This window comes from Erpetoichthys calabaricus, chromosome 12, assembly GCF_900747795.2.
Source record: "Erpetoichthys calabaricus chromosome 12, fErpCal1.3, whole genome shotgun sequence".
NCBI lineage: Eukaryota > Metazoa > Chordata > Cladistia > Polypteriformes > Polypteridae > Erpetoichthys > Erpetoichthys calabaricus.
The window spans coordinates 108,534,307-108,561,676 of NC_041405.2; the positions used below are offsets into that span (position 1 = coordinate 108,534,307).

Here is a 27,370-nt window from a genome sequence, read left to right on the forward strand (position 1 = left end):
TAGTTGCAATTTACTTCTCAATATACAGCTTTGTCAGCTTATTAAATTAGCTGTGAATATCTGCTGGCTCTAGATATGTCCTGCTATCTTTGTTTCATTCTCTGAATTTAAATGATATGACAAACACATTGTCACGCCACATGCGCCTGGGAGGTAGTCGATGGGCTTAACTGGGTATAAAATGCTGAGCCAGGGGTTGACGTTGTGCACTAATGCCTTTTCATCAGATCACCAGAAGTCCAGCTTCCTCATCCCTCTCCAGACCACACCCTCCTATTGATCTCACTTCGGCCGCCTCCCTCTTGGACCCGCCTCTTCCTTCACACGGCCTATAAAAACTAGCCACTTGGGGTGGATCCCCAAACCTTCTCTGTTATTTGTCTCTCTTATTTACAACAGACAAATACAGAACTCTTTACACACCCTAATGAACACATCCTAACCTAATGATGTGAACAAAAACACAGCCTCTCAGTGGTTTTCAAACTTTTCAATTTACTAAAACAAACAATTGAATGGAAATGTACGATATTATATTATATTATATTATATTATATTATATTATATTATATTATATTATATTATATTATATTATATTATATTATATTAGCTGTTCTACCCGTCTAAAATGGTTTGATATCTAAATAATCAATGTAAACTTCAGCATTAACATTTGCAGGGCGCCATCTTTTGCAATGCATTTTGTAATGCATGTAGTAATAAAATGTATAGCATTTGTTACTCCAACAGAATGCACATCACAACCATTTGTAGTAACTACAACTACGACAATACAGCCCTGCTGGGTACCATGGATGCCAGATGGGGTGCTGTAGAGAGTTGTGCTCCCCAATTTATGGGACTTCCATGTGACCCAGAAATACTTTCTTCAGGCAATCACCCTGGCACTGGCAGTACTCCTGGGTCCATAATAAAGGGACCACACTCCATTATCCAGGTGAGTCAGAGCTGGGAGGATGTGGAGCAACACTCAACTGGAGGAGGGCAGTGCAGTGATTAAAGGAGATATATTGTGGAGAAAGAAAACTTGCCTGTTTGTGTTTGTGCAATTTTGTTTAGGAATTGTTTAATAAACCTTTCGTTATTTAAACCTGGGACTTGGTGTAATCATGTTTAGGGGTTTGGGGTTCGCTGACGCACCTAGTTCCATCACAATACATTTTACATTTATTCATATATTAATTGAGTGCTTTTATTTTTTGTCCTGTGAGTCTCAACCTTTGTTTTTTATATCTCTGTTGCTGTATACTTCTAAATTTCCTCTTGGGATTAATAAAGTTAATCTAATTGAATTGAATGTATACACCAAATGACCAAAGGAACTTTTCAGATTTACTTACTGCACGATAAGCGGCTTATCCTTGAAGTGAAAGACTTGGCGCATTGAAGAAGCGATGGCATGTAACTTCGCTGGCGATTTCAACACCAGCCCATTATCCCTTGGCAGCCGACGATCCTGTGGTGATTCTATCGTCCACTCTCCTGAAGTTAAACAACCACAAGGTTATTAAGTGGTCGTTGGAGTCTCAGCACTGAAATTAGTTGTGATTTCAAAAAGAACGAATGTTCATATAAAAGACTTTGTAGAAAATGAACAAGAATGACAGTACCTTCATATTTTAACATCATTTCTCCGTTCTCCTCCTTTTTCGCCTCAGATCGAACCCAATCCCTGTGGAGTGCAACACAATTGGTTGTCTGAAAGACACGCTACAAGGTTTTTGTAAATTGCTCATTTCAAATAAAGAATATTTACCCATCAAAGAGGCCAGACTCAAAGGATTCAAGAAAGTAGATGTCATCAGACAAATGAGGACTACCGTCATCCATCTGGAAGAGGCATTTCAGATTTATTAAACATCACAGTGCTTTAAAAGTTTTTATTGAACATTATTCTTAGCTCTTCAACATACCGAGGGAAATCTGTAACTGAATGTATGATTTTTTAAGTCGGTTTTGACAAAGGCATCTGCTAATAACCGAAAAAGACCATATGTTCTAACTGATTATCTCAACCATCTGTGGCACCTGTAAGAGCAGCCAAGTGACACCACAGTCAAAAGGCAGATGAAAGGAAGCACCAGCTTCTCAAAGTGAAGTATTATGTGCAATGATGTGTCTACAAGATTATGGTTATATTACTGCTATACTACTATTATACTACGAGATTATAGACAGCTTCAAGTTATATAGACGCATGCAAGTAAATCAGGAGCATTCCCAAGGTATTGTTGAGGTAAGGACATCAGTGCCAACATTAAGCGAATGGACTCTCTTCTTTTACTTAGATCCAGGACGATGCAACATGCTGACGTCACATCCGTTTTGATCCCAGAGGTCCTGCCTCTTCAGTCCTACAGGATATTTAAAAAACAGGATTCCTGGAAGGCAGTGTTCAAATTGAACCCAAGACTGAAGAATACGGAGTTCTGCTTCAATGAAACATATCAATTAACCTGAGAGGAGTCAGGAAGGGCATGCTATGTCCTCAATAGCAGAACTTTTCTTTTTTACAATTTTCCCTTTGCATTTTAATGGGGAGTACAGTATGTTCGTCCTCAACCCTTTATTTTCTCCCTCTTGTTTATTCATTTAACATAGCATAGCTGAGGACCTGGGGCCTCATGCATAACGCTGTGCGTAGAATTCGCACTATAACATGACGTAAGCACAAAAGCGGAAATGTGCTTACACACTGAAAAATCCAGATGCATAGATCTGTGCGAACGCCAATTTCCACATTCTTACGCTCCATAAATCCCGGTCAGCATGAAAAGTAACGCACGTGCACGCGCCTTCTGTCCCACCCCAACTCCTCCCAGAATTACTCCTCTTTGAATATGCAAATCAATATAAATAGCCCTTAAGCTCAGCCTTCTGTGAAAAGGCAATGGCAAAAGCAAGAGAGAAAATAGAAGAATTTCAGCGAATAACAAATGGAGGCAAGGAAATACATACCATTTGTTGGTTTAAACAGTGGTATAAACAACAAAAGGAAGTTGATCGAGTGACATAGCGTGTCGGAGAAACTCGAAAGCTCACGTTCACAAAGTCACACAGTGCTCGAAATAAAAAAAGAAGTTGTCACATATCAAACTCGCTGTGAAAAGGCGATTCGTAGCCCACCATCTGAGGGTCATATGAAAGCTTATTAGGGTACAGAGAAAAAAAAGGCACACAGTGGGGAAAAAGCATGAACTGTCAATTTTAATCTCTAAATTTCCACTTTATTCACGTAGTTTATTTTACATTAAAGCAGAACATCATAAACTTCATCTTAAAATCATTTAATTTACTACTTTCTCAAATCCCATCGTAACTAAGGTAGCACGTTAAATGCTTTGTTTTGTATTTGATCTTCTATGTGTGTGAATCACTACGTGCTTCCAGGCTTTCTCTTCCTCTGACAGAACACATAATCCATTACATTCGTGATATTACAGCTCTCTGAATAATTAAAATACGGAGATGTATACGTGATATCATTTTCATGATGATAGGAGTTAAAACATGCTATTAAACATGGGAACACGGTGGCACAGTGATTGTTCATGTCTCACGCAAGATGCTTGCTGCGCCGTGCGCGACCTTCGATGAAATAATTTATTGCAGCAGTACTGTCTCTTTCAAACGTACTAACCACCAATTCCTGTCCTTACTTTTCTTTCTCCAAATATCCAATCACCACACAAACAGCTCTGTAATAAACGTTAAGCCATCTGTAAGCTTAGAACGCCGATTCTTCAAAACTTTTAAGGAACATCGAAATATTTTCGTAGTATGTGTTTAATTATTCTATCCATCTATCCTTCCAGTGTCAAGTCAGCACCAGCAAGAATACAACGCGAGGCAGGAACAATCCGTGAACTAGCTAGCGCTGCGGCACCGTGTAGTTAAAGTTAAAGTTTTATCTGTATAATATAATAAACATATTTTGCTACATTTCATCTTAAAAATGATATTGTCATCATATGTAAATACTAGGGAATCCATTCCCGGGCTCCCGATTACCGATTGCCAAGCTCGCATATATAGCATGTAAAAGTGTAAAAACCGATCAAGAAATAACCGAGTTATAGTTTAAATAATTAAGTGGCACGGTTTTTTGGCCCACGGTGTAGTGTGTTGCCGATTAATTCAGTCAACAACAGACCAGCAGCAGTCAGTCTCCCAGCTGACTGAGCACAGTGGACTGGGAGGAGTCTGCACTCTGCAGCTGACGAATGCCAGGATGGGGCAGACTTCATTGATGTCCGTGCTGTTGACAGCTTTGAACAGCAACTTGAAATTGCAATGCATCAATCTGTTGCATCCGCATCATCTGTGCTAAGAAATTTGCCATCACAGAATGATGGCAAGAAACTGGATGCACCAGTAAAAACTGAAACGGCATTGTGTTAGAGCAACGGCAAGCATGGGCATTGTTTAGAACAAGTGTATCGGTATCTGATGACTGTGCAGCCTACTTCTGTGGAGGCAGAGCGTGCTTTCTCAGCGGCTGGCGTACTAGTCTGCACAAAGGTGCGCTCTCGCCTGTAAGACCGCATGCTTGACACGTTGTGCTTTCTACGCTGTTATTACCGCAACTAACTAGATACGTGTACTTATATGACAGCATGAACTGCTTGTAGATAAGGTTAGTCTTTTATTTGTGTCAACATATTGCAGTAGTTTTATTAAAAATAACTGTCAGTCGTTCTAAAAACGTTCACATGTGAGATGCCCGTGCACTGTGTCATCCCTGGGAGCCCGGGATTCCCGGGAATGACATGCGGGTTTCCCGAATTCCCGGGAATGGATAAACCCATCCGGGAATGGATTCCCTAGTAAATACGCGCTTTATAAAGTGGCTCAGGTTGTGCAATATTATAACTGTATCGCAAGTTTACAGTGAGGTAATTGTACTTATAAGTACAAACAGCTCTACAAGGAGTACTTGATGGGCTGATTGAGTGCGTTTATAGAGTTCCTGGAATGAAACTGTTTCTGAACCGCGAGGTCCGTACAGGAAAGACTCTGAAGCTTTTATCATATGAGAGCAGTTCAATAGACAGCATGGCTGAGGCAGCGTGTGCTTGATGCTGTTTACCGATAATTCTCTTTCCGATCAGCTGCTGTACAGCTGTGATTCACACTCAGATACAGTGATATAAATACTCCAAGTGGTACAGTGAGAGTAATATGGAAAAAGATGATCCGATGTGCCAACACCTAACGGGAGCAGCTGAAAGAAGAAGAAGAAGGTGCAGTGAGAGTAACAACGCTAAAGCAGTTATGGTATTTGGAATAGTTTGACCATTCTGTGGACCATTATATTGTTACAGGTTAATTATAATCAGATGCATTAAACTAATAAACAATATACAGTTAATTTTAACAGTGTATTTATAAAGCTGCGTCAGGGATGTGGATCTAAAAAAGAAAGGATAACCACACAGGAACAGTAACTGCAAAACTGAGCAGAGAACTTGCGTACGACAGGGTATGAGCTACCGTGGAAATGTACGGCAAGTTTAGGTTTTATACGTCACGATTTGAACGTGGAAATGTTATTATGCAACATTTTTGTGCGTACGCACCGTTTATACATGAGGCCCCTGGATTGTTCATTCCTTGTCTAACTGCAGTCCCTTAAGGAGTCAAGAGGACACTTTGTAAAGTCCTCTAAAGGTGGTAAACCGGGTTAAAGTGAAGGAGTGAAAATAAAGACCAGACCCATAGGGGTATAATATGGACAGTGAGACAGGATTAGAGGTTACAGATAATATTAACATGGATGTTTTTGTCATTTCTTCCTATCCCTATTGAGAGGAGAACCTAAGAGTTTACTTGGTACCTTTCATGTCGCTGATAATGAGATAAAACATACAGTATGTACTTTAATGTTTGCAAAATGAGATGTACTCAGGTGGTGTTCAACACAGAATTGTGTTAAAAAAATAAAGATTGCCGTACCTTTATATCATACATAGAAAGTCAGACATAAGTAAAATGATGCACTATGACAAAGAGTTTCAACTCCAGCCTTATACACTTCAGCTAACCCTTCATAGGTTTAGTATTAGGTTTTAAAATTGAACTATGTGTTTGTTGCACTCATGCTAATCGAAAAAAAAGGAATCTAAGCTGGGACTTGGCTGGCTCTTTGCAGTGTGGGTTCAGTTCATGGTTGACCCTGAATTGGCCTGCAGGAGTGTATTTGTTCACCATGATGGTTGGACTTCCTTTACAGGATTTGTCCTGTCTTACATTCTGGAGGCTTCAGTCCCCCAAAACCCTAATAATGATTGGGTGGGCTGAGAAAATATTTTAACTTTGTGACAGGAGCAGCAAATCCTAACAAGATGTAAACAATAAATAGGTTACAATATTGAGGGAGCAAAATAGTTACTTTTTATATACCTAGCATTTTAATATCTTAGAACAACTATATAAAGTATATAATAATAATGTCATACCTGAGGCTGTTTCTGCTGGGTCAGCGAGGCACACAAAAGCAGTAAGAATGTCGCCCAAAGCATGCTTTAAATACAAAAGATACAAGAAAAGTAAATAAGTTGGCTTTCCCTCTTGCCATTCATACAAGGATTTTGAAATATTCCAGGAATTCCTCGCTGGCTTTTTTCCATCCTCTTAGGAGAATTAGCCATGACTGACCTACCAGACAAGGCAGAGGCCCACGCTGAAAGCAGACACGAGGTTCTGCTTTCTGGGCGTTGCTGAAGGTGTAAACAGCAATGGGCTTCTGGAAACAAGACACCTGCCTTACATAACTGAGTGAAAACATAAGAAGTGAAAAGCAAACAGTTACGCCGTGTAAAACTGAGCCTTACCTGAAACACAATGAGCACACATAGATCTCTTTCTTTTTCCTTGCCTAGCTGCTCAAAAGTGAACTTTCACCTGCAGGGCAGTTAAAATGGGTGGGCATTAAGGTCTTGGCATACAGCTGGGACTGCATGGTTGGCCACTCAGGAGGATAATTAATGTGCTAAATCAGTGATTCATACAATGACTTGGTTAAAATGTAAACTTCCTAATGTGATCCTGGCTCCAGACTCTCACGCCAAGCATGCTCAGTGTTATGATTTGTGAAGTGAAGATGAACGTGTGAGCACCTGGTGAGCTCAGATACCTAAGGATCCATGTGAGAGCTGATAGGCACACCGATCACTTTTCCAATCAAATAACGCGTCTCTGCCACACACATATGTGGATTTCACTTTCACCAAACAACAAAACTTTTAATTCTCACGGATAGGCCTCTTCATTGGGAAGAAACACTACTTTTCCCTAATGGCAACAAGAATTAGAAGATCTGCAAGTCTCCAACTTAAAGTTTAAAGCCAAACAATATCTACATACTTCTGTCATATCACCTGTGTCCATATATTCAATCTCTTTTCGATTTTATCTTTTCATCAATATCACATAGAATTTTGATTCTGTGTTTGGAATTACATTGTGACAACGCAACGTATAACTGCCTGTGAGTGAATATCGTTTTTTTCTCTCTACAAGAAATGTGTCTGACAAAAGCATTTACACAAATGAGAAATGTTTGAACTGTGTGCGTGGTTGTAAATGTTTTAGATGTGGGCAGGACTTTTCCAAATCTCTTTGCATAAGATTTTGTCTCATGGGGCTTAAAATTTTCTCTTGCAGGATTTCACTTTCACCAAACAACAAATCTTTTAATACTTGCAGATACGCCTCTTCATTGGGAAGAAACACTACTTTTCCCTGATGGCAACATGAATTAGACGATCTACAAGTCTCCGACTTAAAGTTTAAATCCAAACAATATATTTGATCTCTTTTCGCTGTTCCATTATCCATCCATCCATCCATTTTCCAACCCGCTGAATCCGAACACAGGGTCACGGGGTCTGCTGGAGCCAATCCCAGCCAACACAGGGCACAAGGCAGGAAACAATCCTGGGCAGGGTGCCAACCCACCGCAGGACACACACAAACACACTCACACACCAAGCACACACTAGGGCCAATTTAGAATCGCCAATCCACCTAACCTGCATGTCTTTGGACTGTGAGAGGAAACCGGAGCGCTCGGAGGAAACCCACGCAGACACGGGGTGAACATGCAAACTCCACGCAGGGAGGACCCGGGAATCAAACCCAGGTCCCCAGATCTCCCAACTGCGAGGCAGCAGCGCTAACCACTGCGCCACCGTGCCGCCCCTTTTCCATTATTTCAACAAGTAATAATTTCCATTTGTTTATGTTAATGTGATCTTTACTATCATTTTTTTTTAGACTTTCGAATTTTTGTAGTTCCATTATCTTTAACCTGCTCTGCATGTGTATCGCGCCAACGTTTTTTAATTCTTTGCGACGTTTTACTTTGTCATCTACTCTTTGTTTTATTTCCAGCCCTTGGCATGGTTAAATCTCTTGGCCCAAAGTTTCGTCTCTAAAGTATGTGACGTGAAAGTATCTCTCTCAGAAAAACACGTCTCATCTCCTTCCAAGATTTTTTTATAATAGAGAGATACCGTATATATAGTGGTGGACAGCCAGAACCCTTACATGGCCAGGACACCCCATATGCTGTGGAGAACTTGCATGGGGGATTACCTTCCCTGGAGTGCTAGAGTTCTGTGCAGCCTTTTTGGGTTCTGTGGGTGAGATGGAGTTAAGAGTGACGGCCGTATGCCAACTGGGTTCTGCCTGTTCCACTTCATCACCAGACATCCCAGTCACCCCCTGGACCTCCTTACCTTTCTTAGTGGTGGTGTGTCCGTCACTCACATCACTTCTACCTGTTGCATTGTCTTAAACGATATGCACAATTTATAGTTTGTTAGTATAAAATTGGTGGAGGAGTTATAAAGTGATTTTTGAAGAAATGTCCTTAAGTGTATGCAAACTCCTGACTTCAACTGTACATGTATATATAGCTAGTCGCCCAATGGTAGGGAAACCTGAGTTCAAAGATGAAATGTTGTGACACCAATCAGGTTGTTCTGTTTAGTTCTTTTAAAAGAAAAATTCAACAAATTCACGATGGTGCTACAAAACTGAAAATACAGGCAGTAGCCTTCTCTTTAGTAATGTCTTTGCTCGGTTGAGTGGGTCTTTGCTTCATGTGGAGCTCCATCCTCTAGGTCAGATTGACTCAAAGTAAGACACCACCTTCTGCGAATGCCCAGCTTTATAGGACCTGGTCTGGAAGAGGTTGAGTCAGTTGCCCTCACTGGGTGTCTTCTTAGAGCTGTAGAGGCAAAACAGGTGAAGAGATTACTGACAGCACCCCCTCTCAATACAGAGCGGTACTGCATACCTCAGGCAAGCCTCGAAGGCAAGCCAGTGATGTGCATGCTTGACCAAATGTATATCTTGTATATAAACGTCTACGTGTGGAAGTGTGTGTGCGTCTGTCCGGCCCAGAAGTGAGAGGTGGACTCAGGGTAAGGGCTCCACCTCCGAGGATACACAAGCGAGGCCAGCATGTCGGCAAAATGAAACTTCCAAAGAAATTCACTCGCTTAGCTGCTAATACAGAAGCGAGGTGAGCACATCGGCAAAATGAAACCTTCTAGGAGAGAGATGCCCAGAGTAGTTCCTTTCAATTGCCTGACATATGTACATTTTTTTTCTAATGATTTCAATACTTTCTAGGACCCTGGGCTTTTTACTATATGGGCTAACACAGCTATTGTATATATATATATATATCCATCCATTTTCCAACCCGCTGAATCCGAACACAGGGTCACAGGGGTCTGCTGGAGCCAATCCCAGCCAACACAGGGCACAAGGAAGGAAACAATCCTGGGCAGGGTGCCAACCCACCGCAGGACACACACAAACACACCCACACACCAAGCACACACTAGGGCCAAGTTAGAATCGCCAATCCACCTAACCTGCATGTCTTTGGAATGTGGGAGGAAACCGGAGCGTCCGGAGGAAACCCACGCAGAGACGGGGAGAACATGCAAACTCCACGCAGGGAGGACCCGGGAATTGAACCCAGGTCCCCAGATCTCCCAACTGCGAGGCAGCAGCGCTACCCACTGCGCCACCGTGCCGCCCTATATATATATATATATATATATATATATATATATATATATATATATATATATATATATATATATATATATATATATATATATATATATATATATATATATATATATATATATATATATATATATATATATATATACCGTACAAAAAAAATTAAAGGAACACTTCTTAATTAAAGTATAGCATCAAGTCAGTGAAACTTCTGGGATATTGATCTGGTGCTTTGGTGTTAATGAAATTTCAGGGGTTTTGAGGACTCTTGTGCTGATGCTTTCAGGATTCTCAGGAACTGACTGCCTCATGGTAAAAAAAAAAAAGAAAAGAACAAAGGGAGAGGACTGTTGCAGATTTGTTCAGATACTACTCAGGAACTGCTACTCCATCGTTGACAGCCTGGAGGAGGAGGAGGAGGAACAGGGAGTGCTCTTAGTCACCTTCCCTTCCTTTGCTTTAAGCTACCTATTAAGAATCAGGCAAGTCTCCACACTTCCAGCACTACCTCCTAATGCTTTATTAGATGTATTCAGCCCAGTCTAGTACTTGGCGTCCCACCATTTCAAGCACTATGAGGTGTTGGAGGTCTGTTGTAGAGTTTAGAGTGCACTGCACTCAAGTTTCACTGTGAATTAGACTTGTGTGTATTTACTTATAAAAGGACAAGTGCCTGTGTGTGTGGCTGGATTAACCCTTCAGCAAAATAAGCACGTGCTTACGGCATCAAGAGAAGGGGGGCACCACAGAAAGTTTCCATTGCTGGATTTACCATGGACCATATGGAGCAAAACTGCAAATGGTGCAGATGAACCAGGTTCCATGAAAAGGGGCTCCCACATTAAATGAAAAATTTACATACATTTATATACAATAATAAAAATAATAATAGAATAGAAATAATAGATAATGATATATAGTGGGGCAAAAAAGTATTTAGTCAGCCACCAATTGTGCAAGTTCTCCCACTTAAAAAGATGAGAGAGGCCTGTAATTTTCATCATAGGTATACCTCAACTATGAGAGACAAAATGAGAAAAAAAAATCCAGAAAATCACATTGTCTGATTTTTGAAGAATTTATTTGCAAATTATGGTGGAAAAAAGTATTTGGTCAATAACAAAAGTTCATCTCAATACTTTGTTATATACCCTTTGTTGGCAATGACAGAGGTCAAACGTTTTCTGTAAGTCTTCACAAGGTTTTGACACACTGTTGCTGGTATTTTGGCCCATTCCTCCATGCAGATCTCCTCTAGAGCAGTGATGTTTTGGGGCTGTCGCTGGGCAACACGGACTTTCAACTCCCTTCAAAGATTTTCTATGGGGTTGAGATCTGGAGACTGGCTAGGCCACTCCAGGACCTTGAAATGCTTCTTACGAAGCCACTCCTTCGTTACCTGGGCGGTGTGTTTGGGATCATTGTCATGCTGAAAGACCCAGCCACGTTTCATCTTCAATGCCCTTGCTGATGGAAGGAGGTTTTCGCTCAAAATCTGAAGATACATGGCCCTATTCATTCTTTCCTTTACACGGATCAGTCGTCCTGGTCCATTTGCAGAAAAACAGCCCCAAAGCATGATGTTTCCACCCCCATGCTTTATAGTAGGTATGGTGTTCTTTGGATGCAACTCGGCATTCTTTCTCCTCCAAACACAATGAGTAGAGTTTTTACCAAAAAGTTCTATTTTGGTTTCATCTGACCATATGACATTCTCCCAATCCTCTTCTGGATCATCCAAATGCTCTCTAGGAAACTTCAGACGGGCCTGCACATGTACTGGCTTAAGCAGGGGGACACGTCTGGCACTGCAGGATTTGAGTCCCTGGCAGCGTAGTGTGTTACTGATGGTAGCCTTTGTTACTTTGGTCCCAGCTCTCTGCAGGTCATTCACTAGGTCCCCCCGTGTCATTCTGGGATTTTTGCTCACCGTTCTTGTGATCATTTTGACCCCACGGGGTGAGATCTTGCGTGGAGCCCCAGATCGAGGGAGATTATCAGTGGTCTTGTATGTCTTTGCTCCCACAGTTGATTTCTTCACACCAAGCTGCTTACCTATTGCAGATTCAGTCTTCCCAGCCTGGTGCAGGTCTACAATTTTGTTTCTGGTGTCCTTTGACAGCTCTTTGGTCTTGGCCATAGTGGAGTTTGGAGTGTGACTGTTTGAGGTTGTGGACAGGTGTCTTTTATATTGATAACGAGTTCAAACAGGTGCCATTAATACAGGTAACGAGTGGAGGACAGAGGAGCCTCTTACAGAAGAAGTTACAGGTCTGTGAGAGCCAGAAATCTTGCTTGTTTGTAGGTGACCAAATACTTATTTTCCACCATAATTTGCAAATAAATTCTTTAAAAATCAGACAATGTGATTTTCTGGATTTTTTTTTCTCATTTTGTCTCTCATAGTTGAGGTATACCTATGATGAAAATTACAGTCCTCTCTCATCTTTTTAAGTGGGAGAACTTGCACAATTGGTGGCTGACTAAATACTTTTTTGCCCCACTGTATATTAATCTTGGGAATACAACTAAATTTGAATCTGGGAACTGCCATACGGTCCACCAAGGCTCATGTCAACTGTCCCATTCAGTTGTCCAGTGAGAGAGAGTGAGTGCAGCGTAGCGATGCCAGACGTACGATAATTGGTGCACATTGCGAGGCGTGAGTCACTGTCTTGCACCCGAGACAAGGCTCTGAGTGCAAAAAGGCTTCAAGAAAACCAATTGTATTCTGATCCAAACAGGAACAATCAGGGTATTTATTCAAACGGGGGCTACCACTTCAATACACAGAGACACAGCAAACAAGAAGCAGGTCAGTGGCTGGGTTAGAATGTTCCCCGCATCAGCCATCGGGCGACAGACGTGCTACACGGGGAGGCTGTGAATTTGTGGCTGCCTTGGCGATGGACAAGCAACCCCTGACAGAAGTGTCAACCGCGTTTCGGAATGCAGCACCATTGGGGAGGGTCTCAAAAATCTCACAGCATGTACAATAATACATAGTATACCATTATTTGGCATGATAATTTGAAATCATATTATTTTTGTATATGAAAACAAAATAAATATTTTTAATGCCATGTGTATTGAACAGCCCAGGATTAACTATTATGCAAAATAGGCCCCTGCGTAGGGCACCAAGGGCAGGGTAGTTTCTCACTAGCTTTCATTCCCTCAATTCTTTCAACGTAACACTCGACTTCAGTCAATTTTTTGTAATTGTCCTTATCTACTGTGTTTGACTTTAATCTGCATTACTCAAAAATATTTACTTTTGGCATGGTGAGTATCTAAAACTTAAAAGTATGGTTTGAAGGAGTCAGCAGATATCAATTTTTGCTTCCATCTCATTTTATAAGAGTTTCACTTCTGTTGAGTGTAAACACATCAGCTGATTTGGGTAATAGATCCTTAAAATACTTTATTTTATTATTTCTTAAACACTTATTGAGTCATCTTGTCAGTTAAGCAATTGAACGGTCAAGGGGGCACCACTGATGAGCTGTGCTTAGGGCATCACTTGGCCGTGTGCATCCAATTGCTATGGTTAAGATGAAAAAATGTAAAAATAAGAAGGCGGCTCAAAGTACCAAATAAGTGTCTAAATGTGAGAAACTTGGTCTAATATGTCATCCAGTGTTATAAGCCAGCATGGTAGCAACTTTCTTGCACTATAAATCAAGTTTATAGTTGTAATGCTAATGACTGATAACTTCACGCAGTGGGCAACAGATGAGTCAAAATAATGATAAATGGAGATGCACATCTGGAATCCAAAGCCCTGCCATGACTAAGCTAGTCTCTTAACCAGGCCATTGCAGTGACATTTTCCCAGAAACCCCTTCAACTACAACAGTGGCCAGTTTGATGAGTGACACCAAGGGGAAGCAATGAAAATGGGCAGCACTAACTGTTCAAGATTTGAGATTCAAGAGTCTTAGTCAGGGCGGCACGGTGGCGCAGTGGGTAGCGCTGCTGCCTCGCAGTTGGGAGACCCGGGGACCCGGGTTTGCTTCCCGGGCCCTCCCTGCGTGGAGTTTGCATGTTCTCCCCGTGTCTGCGTGGGTTTCCTCCGGGCGCTCCGGTTTCCTCCCACAGTCCAAAGACATGCTGGTTAGGTGGATTGGCGATTCTAGATTGGCCCTAGTGTGTGCTTGGTGTGTAGGTGTGTTTGTGTGTGTCCTGCGGTGGGTTGGCACCCTGCCCGGGATTGGTTCCTGCCTTGTGCCCTGTGTTGGCTGGGATTGGCTCCAGCAGACCCCCGTGACCCTGTGTTCGGATTCAGCGGGTTGGAAAATGGATGGATGGATGGAGTTTTAGTCATCAGACATAGTTATACAGCTACAACGTGCAGTGAAATAAAAAGCTAACCTGCTCCAAGATTGTGCAAAACACAAGCAAGCAAAAACACAATAGAATAAATAATATTAACTAAATTAAATAAAACTAACAAAATTAAGTTAAACTAGATTAAAATTCAGTTATTACATTCAGTGTGTAAAGTGACTGTGCAGTAAGTTACAATGAGTTTTAGGTTTGAATGTTTGTTGGCATGTCAGAGTTCAGGAGGGTAAAACCTCCTTGAGTCTTTCAGTTTTTTCCATTAGGTAGCGTAGCCACTAGCCTGACTTGAGTGGGCTGAACAGTCTGTTGCCGGGGTGGGAAGAGTCCATAATTATTTTAATTGCCCTGGTCCTGCTGTTCTTGGTGTGGCGATCCTGCAGAGCGAGCAGTGCTGACCTTGAGATGTGCTCTGTTGAATGCACCGCTCTCTTCATGGCTTTGCCTGGACTGAACAATTCCCAAACCTTGATGTGCAGCTCTGTTTTAGAATTCTCTCTGTGGCGCTGGTTTAAAAGTTTTCATAATAGGTGGAGAGACCTTGAATTTCCTCAGCCACCTCAAGTGATAAAGATGCGGTTTTGCTTTCCTGACCCAAGTTTGTGTGTGCTGGGTCCATGTCAGGTCCTCGGTGATATGCATAACCCTGGGTATCTGAAGCTGCTCACTCACTCAACAGGAACTCCATTTATGCTGATAAGGCTGTAGATCTGCTGCTGCTTCCACCTGAAATCCACCACTAGCTCCTTGAGCTTGCTGACATTCAGTGAGAGGTTACAAGCCTGGCACCACACTGCTAGGTTCTCTGCCATGTCCAGATAGGCCAACAGATCATTGTTGAACATGAAACTACTGTGTTATCAGCAAACTTGCCAATGGTGTTGGAGCAGTGCTTGGCCACACAATTGTGTGTGTAAGGAGAGTACAGCAGAGGACTCGGTACACAGCCTCGTGGAACTCCTGTGTTGACTTGTGAGGGTTGGAGAAACAGTTGTCTGCTCTCAACACCTAAGGCCTGCCTGTTAGAAAATCCATCACCCTGTCAGAGAAGGGGTATGTTTAGTCCCAAGTATTTAAGCTTTGTGGGTAATAAGTGTAAGACAATGGTATTAAAGGCCAAGCTGCAGTCAGTCTATAAACAATCTTACATAGTTCCACTTGATACTGTCTACATGGAACAAAGAGGTGTGCAGAATATGTAGATCTGTTTGTACAGTATGCAAACTGGAGTGGATCAAAGTTCTCTGGAGGGAAGGAGCAGATGGAGTCTTTAATAATCCCCTCGAAGCACTGCACGATTTTCTGAACTTTTGAATGTCTCCCTCACGCTGTATCACTCCATCAATTTCCGTTTGTTACTTATACCATCGCTTAAGCCAACAAATAGTACTTTTTTTGTTGCCTCCACTTCACACTCAATGAGATTCTTTTTTCCGTGTGCGTTTGCCATTGACTTTTAACAAAACACAGAACGGAAGGGGCTATTTATATTGATTTGTATAGTCAAATATGCAAAAATTCAAGGAGTCAGGGCAGAGCTGTAGGTGCATGTACATGCTTTAAATTTCACGTTCATTGGGGTTTATAAAGGGGAAGTGAATAGAATTTGGCGAATGCACAATTTTAAGCATCTGGATTTTTTTTGTGGGTATGCACATTTCCAGTATTGTCCCAATACCATGCTTTAGTGTGCATTCTATGGAAGGTGTTTATACATGAGGCCTAAGGACTGGGGTGCAGAAAAATGGCAGCAGATGCTCTGGACTGATGATTCAAAATTTGAAATCTTCAGCTCTAATAGAAGGTAATTGTTTGCCAAAGACCTGAAAAACTATACATGAATGAGTGTCTGCAGGTAACAGTGAAGTACAGCAGAGGAAACTTTACAGGTTATGGAGTTGCATTCCTGCAAACTAATCTTGTGAGTTAAACAAAACTGATGGTCCCTCACTGATGATAACTGTGGGCTGATTTTTAACCATCATGCAGTACCACCAGGGAGGTGTTTGATCACTCTCAGCTTCAATCTGCAGCATGACATTTGATTAATGAAACCAAACACATACTGCACATCATAAAATAACTCTCTGTAGTGAAAAGATGGCCAAGGAATCCTGCAACAGATGGTATGGCCTCCTGATCTCAACATCAAGACAGTAGAGAATGAAGCAACTAAGTCTGCAGTGAAACTGTGGCAAGTTCTACAAGAGGCTTGGAACCACCGACCACATGAGTACCTAATTACTGTGTGTGTATATATTACACACACACACACATACACACGGTGCATCTGGAAAGTATTCACAGCGCATCACTTTTTCCACATTTTGTTATGTTACAGCCTTATTCCAAAATTGATTAAATTCATTTTTTTCCTCAGAATTCTACACACAACACCCCATAATGACAATGTGAAAAAAGGTTTGAGATTTTTGCAAATTTATTAAAAATAAAAAAATCGAGAAAGCACATGTACATAAGTATTCACAGCCTTTGCCATGAAGCTCAAAATTGAGCTCAGGTGCATCCTGTTTCCCCTGATCATCCTTGAGATGTTTCTGCAGCTTAATTGGAGTCCACCTGTGGTAAATTCAGTTGACTGGACATGATTTGGAAAGGCACACACCTGTCTATATAAGGTCCCACAGTTGACAGTTCATGTCAGAGCACAAACCAAGCATGAAGTCAAAGGAATTGTCTGTAGACCTCCGAGACAGGATTGTCTTGAGGCACAAATCTGGGGAAGGTTACAGAAAAACGTCTACTGCTTTGAAGGTCCCAATGAACACAGTGGCCTCCATCATCCGTAAGTGGAAGAAGTTCGAAACCACCAGAACTCTTCCTAGAGCTGGCTGGCCATCTAAACTGAGCGATCGGGGGAAGAAGGGCCTTAGTCAGGGAGGTGACCAAGAACCCGATGGTCACTCTGTCAGAGCTCCAGAGGTCCTCTGTGGAGAGAGGAGAACCTTCCAGAAGGAAAACCATCTCTGCAGCAATCCACCAATCAGGCCTGTATGGTAGAGTGGCCAGACGGAAGCCACTCCTTAGTAAAAGGCACATGGCAGCCTGCCTGGTGTTTGCCAAAAGGCACCTGAAGGACTCTCAGACCATGAGAAACAAAATTCTCTGGTCTGATGAGACAAAGATTGAACTCTTTGGTGTGAATGCCAGGCGTCACGTTTGGAGGAAACCAGGCACCGCTCATCACCAGGCCAATACCATCCCTACAGTGAAGCATGGTGGTGGTGGCATCATGCTGTGGGGATATTCTTCAGCAGCAGGGACTAGGAGACTAGTCAGGATAAAGGGAAAGATGACTGCAGCAATGTACAGAGACATCCTGGATGAAAACCTGCTCCAGAGCGCTCTTCACCTCGGACTGGGGCGACGGTTCATCTTTCAGCAGCCCAGACTTGAATCCGATTGCACAGCCATTTTAAGATCTCTCCAGAGATGTTCACCGATGCTTCACATCCAACCAAGCTTGAGAGGTGCTGCAAAGAGGAATGGGCGAAACTGGCCAAAGATAGGTGTGCCAAGCTTGTGGCATCATATTCAAAAAGACTTGAGGCTGTAATTTCTGCCAAAGGTGCATTGACAAAGTATTGAGCAAAGGCTGTGAATACTTATGTACATGTGATCTCAGTTTTTTATTTTTAATAAATTTGCAAAAACCTCAAGTAAACATTTTTCACATTGTCATTATGGGGTGTTGTGTGTAGAATTCTGAGAAAAAAAATTCATTTAATCCATTTTGGAATAAGACTAACATAACAAAATGTGGAAAAAGTGATGCGCTGTGAATACTTTCTGGATGCACTGTACATATATATCCATCCATCCATATAATATATATACACACACACACCAATTAGGCAGATGTATAGGTGTTCCTATCTATGAAATTATCTAATCTGCCAATCATGTGGCAGCAGCACAGTACAAAAAATCATGCAGATACAGTTCAGGAGCTTCAGCTAATGTTCACACCAAAAATCAGAACGAGAAAAAAAAAAATTCAGGATTTTAAGCATGGTATGATTGTTCGTGCCAGACAGGCTGGTTTGAGTATTTTCTGTAACTGCTGACCTCCTAGGATTTTCATGCACTACAGTCTCTAGAGCAGGGGTGGGCAAAGTCATTCGTGGAGGGCTGCAGTGGCCGCAGGTTTATGTTCCAAACCAATTGCTTAATAAGAAGCACTTATTGCTCTAGAAACACTTCTGCTTCATTTTAGTTAACTCGCTCATTAAGATTTTGAACCCTTATTGCTTATTTAAGTCTTAAACAGCTGCAGTCTCGGTTTTTAATTACTCCTTATTAGCAATAAGATGCAAATGACAAAAGAAACCAGCAGTTATCCATTTTGTTTGTTACTGTTTACACCTGTGTGTATTTATCGTCCACTATTTGGTTTAATTAAATACTTGGAAGGAAAGAGAAGAGAAAAAAGTGAAGGATTGAGAATTACCCATCCGTTTTACACTTCAAAGTATGTGGATGATATCTTTAGAATGGAAAAAAAAATCTAGGATATGAGAATGGCTTGACATAGCAGAGTTAAAGCACTAACAGCCATGAAGTGTAATTATTGGCAAGGATTGTTTTCTAATTAAGCAACTGGGTTGGAACAAAAACCCACGGCCCTCCAGGAATGACTTTAGACTCTAGAGCAGGGGTGGGCAAACAGAATGAAGTGTGTGTAAAAAAAAAAACACCCAGTCAGCAACAGTTCTGCAGAAAAAAATGCCATGTACATCAGAGAAAATCAGAAGCAAACAGTCTAGTTCATGCTAAAAGGCAGGCTACAGTAACTTAGATATCCATTCCGTACAACTGTAGTGAGCAGAACAACACCCCAGAACACGTAACGTGTCAAACCTTGAGGCATATGGGCTAAAACAGCAGCAGATCACATTAGGATCCACTCCTGCCAGCCCAGAACAGAAAATTGAGGTTGCAGTGGGCACAGCCTGGTCTGATGAATCTCGATTCCTGCTGTGGCACACAGATGGTAGATTCAGAATTTTGCACCAACAGCATAAATTGATTTACTCACCCTGCCTTGTGGCAACAGTCCAGTCTGATGGCGGTATACTGTGAGGAATATTTGCTTGGCACACTTTGGGCCCATTAATATCAACCAATCATTGCTTTAATGCCACAGCCTTTGAGTATATGATGCTGACCATGGGTAAATTGTGATCATGAAGGGATACACATCTTCTAATTGTTGCTTCCAGCATGCTAATACACCATGTCACAAAACAAAACAAAAGTCATCTCAAACTGGTTTCATGAAAAAGACGAGGAGTTCAGTGTTCCTTAAATGACTTCCAAGTCACCAGGGGCCTCATGTATAACGGCATGCGTAGAACTCACACTATAACATGGCGTAAGCACAAAAGCGGGAATGTGCGTATGCACAGAAAAATTCAGATGCAGGAATCTGTACGTACGCAAACTTCAACGTTCTTCCACTACATAAATCCCGATCAGCGTGAAAAGTAACGCACGTGCACGCGCCTTCTGTCCTGCCCTAACTCCTCCCAGAATTACGCCTCTTTGAATATGCAAATCAATATAAATAGCCTTCTGTGAAAAGACAATGGGAAAACGTGCTGCTGCTTTGCAGTAAGGAGACAACTGTGGAAAATTGTGGGTTCGCTTCCCAGTTCCTCCCTGTGTGGATAGCGCTTTGAGTACTGAGAAAAGCGCTATATAAATGTAATGAATTATTATTATTATTAAAAGCATGGGGGAAAATATAAGAATTTCAGCGAATACCAAGTGGAGGCAAAGGAAAAACGTACTATTTGTTGGTTTAAACAGTGGTATAATCAACAAAATGAAGTCGATCGAGTGACAGAGAAACTCGAAAGCTCAAGTTCACAAAGTCGAACAGTGCCCGAAATAAAAAAGAAATCACATATCAAAGTCGCCGTGAAAAGGCGAGTCGTAGCCCACCGTCTGAGTGTCATATGAAAGCTTATTGGGGTACAGACAAAAAAAATAGGCACACAGTGGGGAAAAAAGCACGAAATGTCAACTTTAATCTCGAAGTTTCCACTTTAATCATGTAGTTTATTTTGCCATTAAAGTAGAACATCATCTGCGGTGGGTTGGCACCCTGCCCGGGATTGGTTCCTGCCTTGTGCCCTGTGTTGGCTGGGATTGGCTCCAGCAGACCCCCGTGACCCTGTGTTCGGATTCAGCGGGTTGGGAAATGGATGGATGGATAGAACATCATAAACTTCATCTTAAAATCGTTTAATTTACTAGTTTCTCAAATCCCATTGTAACCAAAGTAGCACATTAAATGCTTTGTTCTGTATTTGATCTTCTATGTGCTCTGTGTGTGTGAATCACTACGTGCTTCTTAAACTGGCTTTCTTTTTCTCCGACAGGACACATAATCCATTACATTCGTGATATTACAGCTCTCTCAATAATTAAAATACTGAGATGTATACGTGATATCTTTTTCATGATGATAGGAGTTAAAGCATGTTATTAAACATGGGAACACGGTGGCGCAGTGCTTGTTCATGTCTCACACAAGAGGCTTGATGCACCATGCGCGACCTTCGATGAAATAATTTATTACAGAAGTACTGTCTCTTTCAAACGTACTAACCTCCAATTCCTGTCCTTACTTTTCTTTCTCCAAACACCCAATCGCCACACAATCAGCTATGTAATAGACGTGAAGCCATTTGTAAGCTTAGATTGCCAATTCTTCAAAACTTTTAAGGAACATTGAAATATCTTCGTAGTACATGCTTAATTATTCTATCCATCTATCCTTCCAGTGTCGCGTCAGAACCAGCAAGAATACAACGCAATGCAGGAACAATCCCTGAACTAGCTAGCGCTGCGGCACCGTGTCCTCGCATGTTTAATTAATAACAATACATATTATTTAAATGAAGTTAGTTTTATCTGTATAATATAATCAACATATTTTGCTGCATTTCATCTTAAAAATGATATCGTTATCATATGTAAATACGCGCTTTATAAAGTAGCGCAGATTGTGCAATATTATAACTGTGGTGCAAGTTTAAAGTGAGGTAATTGTACTTGTAGAACTATTTGTACTTATAAGGAGCACTTGATGGACTGATTGAGTGCATTTATAGTTCTTGGGATGAAACCGTTTCTGAACCGCGAGGTATGTACAGGAAAGACTCTGAAGCTTTTATCATATGAGAGCAGTTCAATAGACAGCATGGCTGAGGCAGCTTCTGCTTCATGCTGTGTACCGATAATTCTCTTTTCAATCAGCTGCTGCTGTGATTCCCCACTCAGATACAGTGATATAAATACTCCGAGTGGTGCAGTGAGAGTAATATGGAAAAAGATGATCTGCTGTGTCAACCCTTAATGGGAGCAGCTGAATGAAGAACAAGATGCAGGGAGAGTAACAAAACTAAAGCAGTTATGGTATTTGGAATACTATGGCTATTCCCTGGACCATTATATTGCTACAGGTTAATTACAATCAGATGCATTACACTAATAAACAATATGCAGTTAGTTTCAGTGTATTTATAAAGCCGCGTCAGGAATGTGGATCTAAGAAAGAAAGGGTGATCACACAGGAACAGTAGCACTGCTTTGATGCTGGGTGCCGCCAGTCTGCAAAACCGAGCGGAGAAATTGCGTACGCCAGGGCATGAGGTACCGTGGAAATGTGCATGGCTTTATGTCAAGTTTAGGTTTTATACATCGCGATTTGAGCGTGGAAACGTTCGTACGCAACATTTCTGTGCGTACGCACTGTTTATACATGAGGCCCCAGATCTGAATCCAATAGAACCTCTTTGGGATGTGGTACAACAGGAGATTTGCACCATGAATGTGTAGCTGACAAATCTTCAGCTATCATGTGATGCAGTCATGTTAACATGGACCAGAATCTCAAAGGGGGACCCATGCCATAAAGAACTGAGGCTTTTGTGAGAGCAAAAGGAGGTCCTACCCAATGTTAGTATAGTGCTAATAATTTGCTCAGTGAGTGTAAAGTTACATTTTAACAAAATATGGATTTGTGAATAATACCCCAAGCAGGAGAAATGGGTGTGGTTTTGGTCAGCAGAAAATACATGCCATATACAGGGAAGTGTTGGAGCGCAGAAAGTGTGTATCATTTATAGCAATGGTCAGGACAGACTGATTCACATTGACTGGGGGACCACTGTAAGGCCACAAAGGATGATCACAGCCTGCTTAGATGACAGACAGAAGACACCTCCTTCAGCCGATGCCTAGGAGAATGTGACAGGCATAAAACAATCAAAGACTCTTTAAGACTATTATTGTATATGAGCTTCCTTCAGCAGTTTGAAAATGGGAGAGTTAGAAAAATCAGCAACATGAAAATCAATATGCTGTTTAAGAGGTTGTAATAAAGAATTATTAACAGAGCCATTTTTAGCCCTTACACAATATACACATTAGCACTGCGCATGTTAGAAAAACATTTCCAAGTATTAGAAGCAAAATTAAAAAACAAAAGAATTGCTTTAGAAACAACTGTAGCTTGACACTTTCAGTTAAATTCAATTAAACTACTCCTTAACAGAATTAAAATCCACTGTCCTCAAAAACGTTAAACCACATCTAAGGGATGAAGATAACAAGATATTATTAAAGAGGAAGAAAGTCTGGATTAACAGTTTTAAACACCTGTAAAGAAAAGGGGTGTCAGGATATGTAATACATATGTGCGGTTAGGTTTAAATTTAAATAGGCACAGAGCGAGTGAGTGACCATGCCATGTTATGGACTGACACCTAATGCGAGGATGGTTTCTGCCGTTTGGTGTGCATATAGGGCCTGGGATCTTAAACTGGCAATTTGTCCTGTGGGAGAAAAACAGCCTGACAATAATGAGCATAAAAAGGTGATCAGAGTAATTTACACCACTATATAAATGTAGAAAATACTACTTCTGGTTTACAAAGCCTTAAATAATCTCACTCTATCCTATACTCCAAAACGTAACTTAGATGGATTGAAGGCCAGAGGTCCACATGCTTATCATCATCTAATTCTTCCACATGAAGCCTGAAAACCATGAGGACTGATTGAGATCATTTATGTTGGGTAGAATGCCTAGTGGGGCCTGGCTGTTCTTGTGGCCTCGGAACCCCTGCAGATTTTGATTTTTTCAACCGCCCCCTGGAGTTTTATTTTTTTGTCCTCCCTGGCCATCTGACTTACTTTATTCTCTTTTAATTAGTATTGCCTAATCTTATTTTTATATTCTTTCTTTCTTCATCTTGTTGAGCACTTTGAGCTACATCACTTGTATGAAAACATGCTATGTAAATAAATGTTGTAGAAAAATGCATCAGGGTACAGCTGAATTAAACAATAGACTCACTTCTTTACTCTGTTGAGATGTTATTATTCATATGATCAAAAAAGGAAGAATATACTGAAAAACAGCATAAATAAGCAAAACATGAATACTTTATTATTATACCAGAAACTCCATATATTCTGTAATTCTGGAAGTGAGCAGAATTAAACAAAATCCCTGTATTCATCTAAGCATTATAGAATTAAAAAAGTTTAATCAAAAGTTATCCTCATGCTTTTTTCTTGCTCCTTGCGCCGACCTTCACAAAGTTTAGAAACCTCTTCTGCTCTTCTCTGTAGCAGTACTAAATATTCAAGGAGAAAAGAGGGAAAAGAAAAGTGAATTTGAAAACACAACTTAATTTGCTGTATATTACTAGAGTAAACAGCACTTATTCTCAAGATTCATTCAGCGTTATTACTTACATCAACAGAGTCATCTTAAACATACTGAACACAAACAGCTCCTTATCTCAATGTCTTGTGAGGTGAAATTGTCAGAAATAGTTTTGTTATGAGTTTAGCGGTTCACTGCCTTATTTTGTGTTTTGTTTTACCTCATTGTGCCAAGTGGTATTTGCAGTAGTATTAAAAGAGAAGGACAGACTAGACTGTGCTACAATCAGCAATGCTTTCCAGCTTCTAGACCTACTCTGTCTGCCTCTAGCTTTCCCTTCGATGAGCCATATCTGGAAGCTGCACAGTCGCCTCAGGTGGCTCCTCTCTGTCCAGAGCTATAGTAGCTCTCCTGCAAATTCATCCCAGGTTTTCAAACTTAACATATCACTTAGCTGGATTACCTCCCCTCCGTGCTTCGTTATGTCCGTCACTACCCAGCAGCTCAAGACCATGGCATTAGGGTGTACTGTAGATGTAGACTGACCAGTAAACTGATCACACTAACTAAGAACTTGACTTGCACTTAACCAAAAATGTGCTTTTTAATATAAATTGGTTAATATGTTCATACACTAGTGTAATTAAAAAATGATTAAGCACAAATGTGCATAAAACAATGTTTATATGTAGTTATGTCTGCTCATATTAACTCAAACAATAATAATGAAATTGTGGTAGTTACAAATGAAATAACTAAAAATCCAATCCATACCCAATTATGCTATAAAACTATCCTAAACACACAAAAAAACTGTAAATATGCAAAGAAAATAAACAGAAAATTATATTAAATATAATTCACAAAAGACTGAATACTCCTAAATATGCATGCAGAATATGATGATCTAATCTGTAGTATCTTTAAATTGCATTTAAAAACACAAACCTGTATTTTGATCAATCCACTGGAGTGAATCCATATGTGCATTTAGAATTTTACAGATTTGCTGAAGCTGTAAAACAAAAAACTTGAATAAATCAATCTGTGACAAACATACATAACCAAGCATTTCTCTAAACATTACATTATGGTTTAATTTCATTATGTTAAAGCACAACAAAGTGTAATTAATGCAATTCAAGTCTAAGCCTATTCCAGTAGCATTAGGCACAAAACAAGAATAACCCTGGACATTTTGCCAATTTGTCACAAGACACGCTATTACCAGGCAAAAGTAGAGTTGGCAAATCGCCTAACAAATACATTTTGGGAATATGAAAGAAAAACTGGAATAGAGAAAAGTGTGTGTTGTCATAGGAATCCAACATACAAATTAATAACTGAGAGCAAATGGGTGCAGGATGTGACACCAAGAACAGTGGATCCATGGGCAGCAGTACCAACATTCGACTTCTAAATTGAAACAGTTTAACATATTTAAAACGAAATAGCACAGTTTGACAGTTAGTATGCACAGAACATAGCTCACCTGTCACAATGCACCTTCCCAAAGCAAAATGCTAAACAGCAATGGTAATTTATTTAACTTAATACTGTTTGTGTCATACGCCCTCAGTTATGCTACATTTCTGCTTTTCAGTGGGCAGTTAGAAATCTGTTTGCCACAGTAGGTAAAGCGTTCTTTTCTTTGAAAGCTTACTTTTTTCCATAGAGCTGATGTGACTTACAACAAAAACATTTTTATCCAAAGATCATTCTCCCAGAAACATTGTGGTTTGTCATATGCATTTTAGCAAATTCCTGTGTGTGTTTTTTTTTTTTTAATATGTTTTTCTTTCAACAGTGGAGTCCTTCCGAGTCTTCTTCCATGGAATCCACTGATGGGCCTTGACCTTGGAGTTCAGCTTGTATCTCTCTGGAAACTGTCCTTGGCTATTTTTGTCCACCATTCTCACTATCTCTCTGCCCATTCTGGGGCTGATTGTTCTTGTGCATCTGCATCAAGGGAGGCTGGCTAAAGTCCAACTGACCTTAAACTTCTTAAAAATATTTACAACTGTTGTCACAGGAACATCAAGCTGCTTGGGTATGGTCTTAAAAGCCTCTGCCTTTAACATGTTTCTCTATAATTTTCTTTCTGATCTCCACAGACAATGCTCTCCTTAGGTTTCTCTGGTACATTTTCAGTGGGAACACACGATGATACCAAAGAATGATTGGAGACGTGTGAAATTAAAGAAAACACCTAGCTTGAGAAAAATATCACTTGAATCCAGTTGTTTATGACCTTTTCTAAGGTTACCAAACAAATGTGTCCATTCCATTTAAGAATATCTTTGTAGAATAAGCAATACTTCATCTCTTTTCACACTTGTTTGCTTTACTCAATGACATACAGTATCAAAGGCATACAGATATATGGAACAATTTATCGCTTAATCACAGGAGGCATACAGCACTTTTTCAATGAGCTATAAAGGCACCAACAAATTTGTCCATGTTTACAGAGTGAATATTCATTTCACTTGCCTCACAACATCAGCAAAATATTCCATGGATTAGAGTGAATAAGCATCCCTCAGTTTTTTTTGTTTTTTTTTACCTTATTCCTTCCTAAGTGCTTTTTTAAAATCACTTCTACCCCTCGGCATTGGAAGAAATTTGAAAATTTCACACAGATTATGTGGATTATGCTAAAGAAAGTGGAGTAATAAAGAGAGAAAAGGGCATTGGAGAAACTGTCCTGTGAAACTGGACAAATGGTAAGAAAAGCTACTTTAATAAATTTAAACCTTTTTATTTTGTCCTTTAATTAAAATGAACACCACTTGTCTGACTTTAGACCATTGGCTTTTGTGAAATGTAGCAGTTTTTTTTTTTTTTTCGATAAAAAATATAAAGAATTTGAAATTACTGCTTAGTAAACAATAGGCTTACTAGCTTAACAGCAAAATTTGTCTTTTTACTTATAAACTTGTTAAATGTGTTAGCCTTGTGTCTTCTTGATAAACATTAATATCTGATAGTTTTTTAGCTTTTCAAAAGGTTTGAACTGAGTTTATTATTTGTGTATGTTATACAGTGTCAGTTTTGGTAAGAAACAAGTACAGTCAACTCCGGATAACTCGATATTCTCAGTGCTCAAATTAATTACATTATATTATATCTATATCTCCGGACACAACTTTTTAAGTAATTTTTGTTACCCTACATGCTTGGCACAGCACCTAGAAACTTTTATTAAACTTCTCTCACTACTGAAGGCATGTTATCTGACATTTTCACTCA

General features: G+C 40.4%; 3 protein-coding genes across 4 annotated transcripts in view; 1 reads left to right on the plus strand and 2 right to left on the minus strand.

Moving 5' to 3' along the window:
- si:ch211-274f20.2 (calnexin) overlaps positions 1-1,848 on the minus strand; it is a 55,626-nt gene extending 53,778 nt beyond the window's left edge. The window contains exons 1-3 of the mRNA XM_028816885.2: positions 1,778-1,848; positions 1,632-1,693; positions 1,362-1,503 (exon numbers count right to left, since the gene is read on the minus strand). Coding sequence (XP_028672718.2) covers positions 1,362-1,503; positions 1,632-1,650 — 161 coding nt within the window. The 5' untranslated portion in view covers positions 1,651-1,693; positions 1,778-1,848. The remainder of the gene's footprint in view (positions 1-1,361; positions 1,504-1,631; positions 1,694-1,777) is intronic.
- Positions 1-27,370, plus strand: part of sybl1 (synaptobrevin-like 1) — a 307,369-nt gene that overhangs the window by 78,678 nt on the left and 201,321 nt on the right. The window lies entirely within an intron of this gene.
- Positions 23,875-27,370, minus strand: part of nup62l (nucleoporin 62 like) — a 50,439-nt gene continuing 46,943 nt past the window's right edge. The window contains exons 12-13 of the mRNA XM_028815983.2: positions 25,067-25,133; positions 23,875-24,086 (exon numbers count right to left, since the gene is read on the minus strand). Of these exons, the coding sequence (XP_028671816.1) occupies positions 23,995-24,086; positions 25,067-25,133 (159 nt within the window). The 3' untranslated portion in view covers positions 23,875-23,994. The remainder of the gene's footprint in view (positions 24,087-25,066; positions 25,134-27,370) is intronic.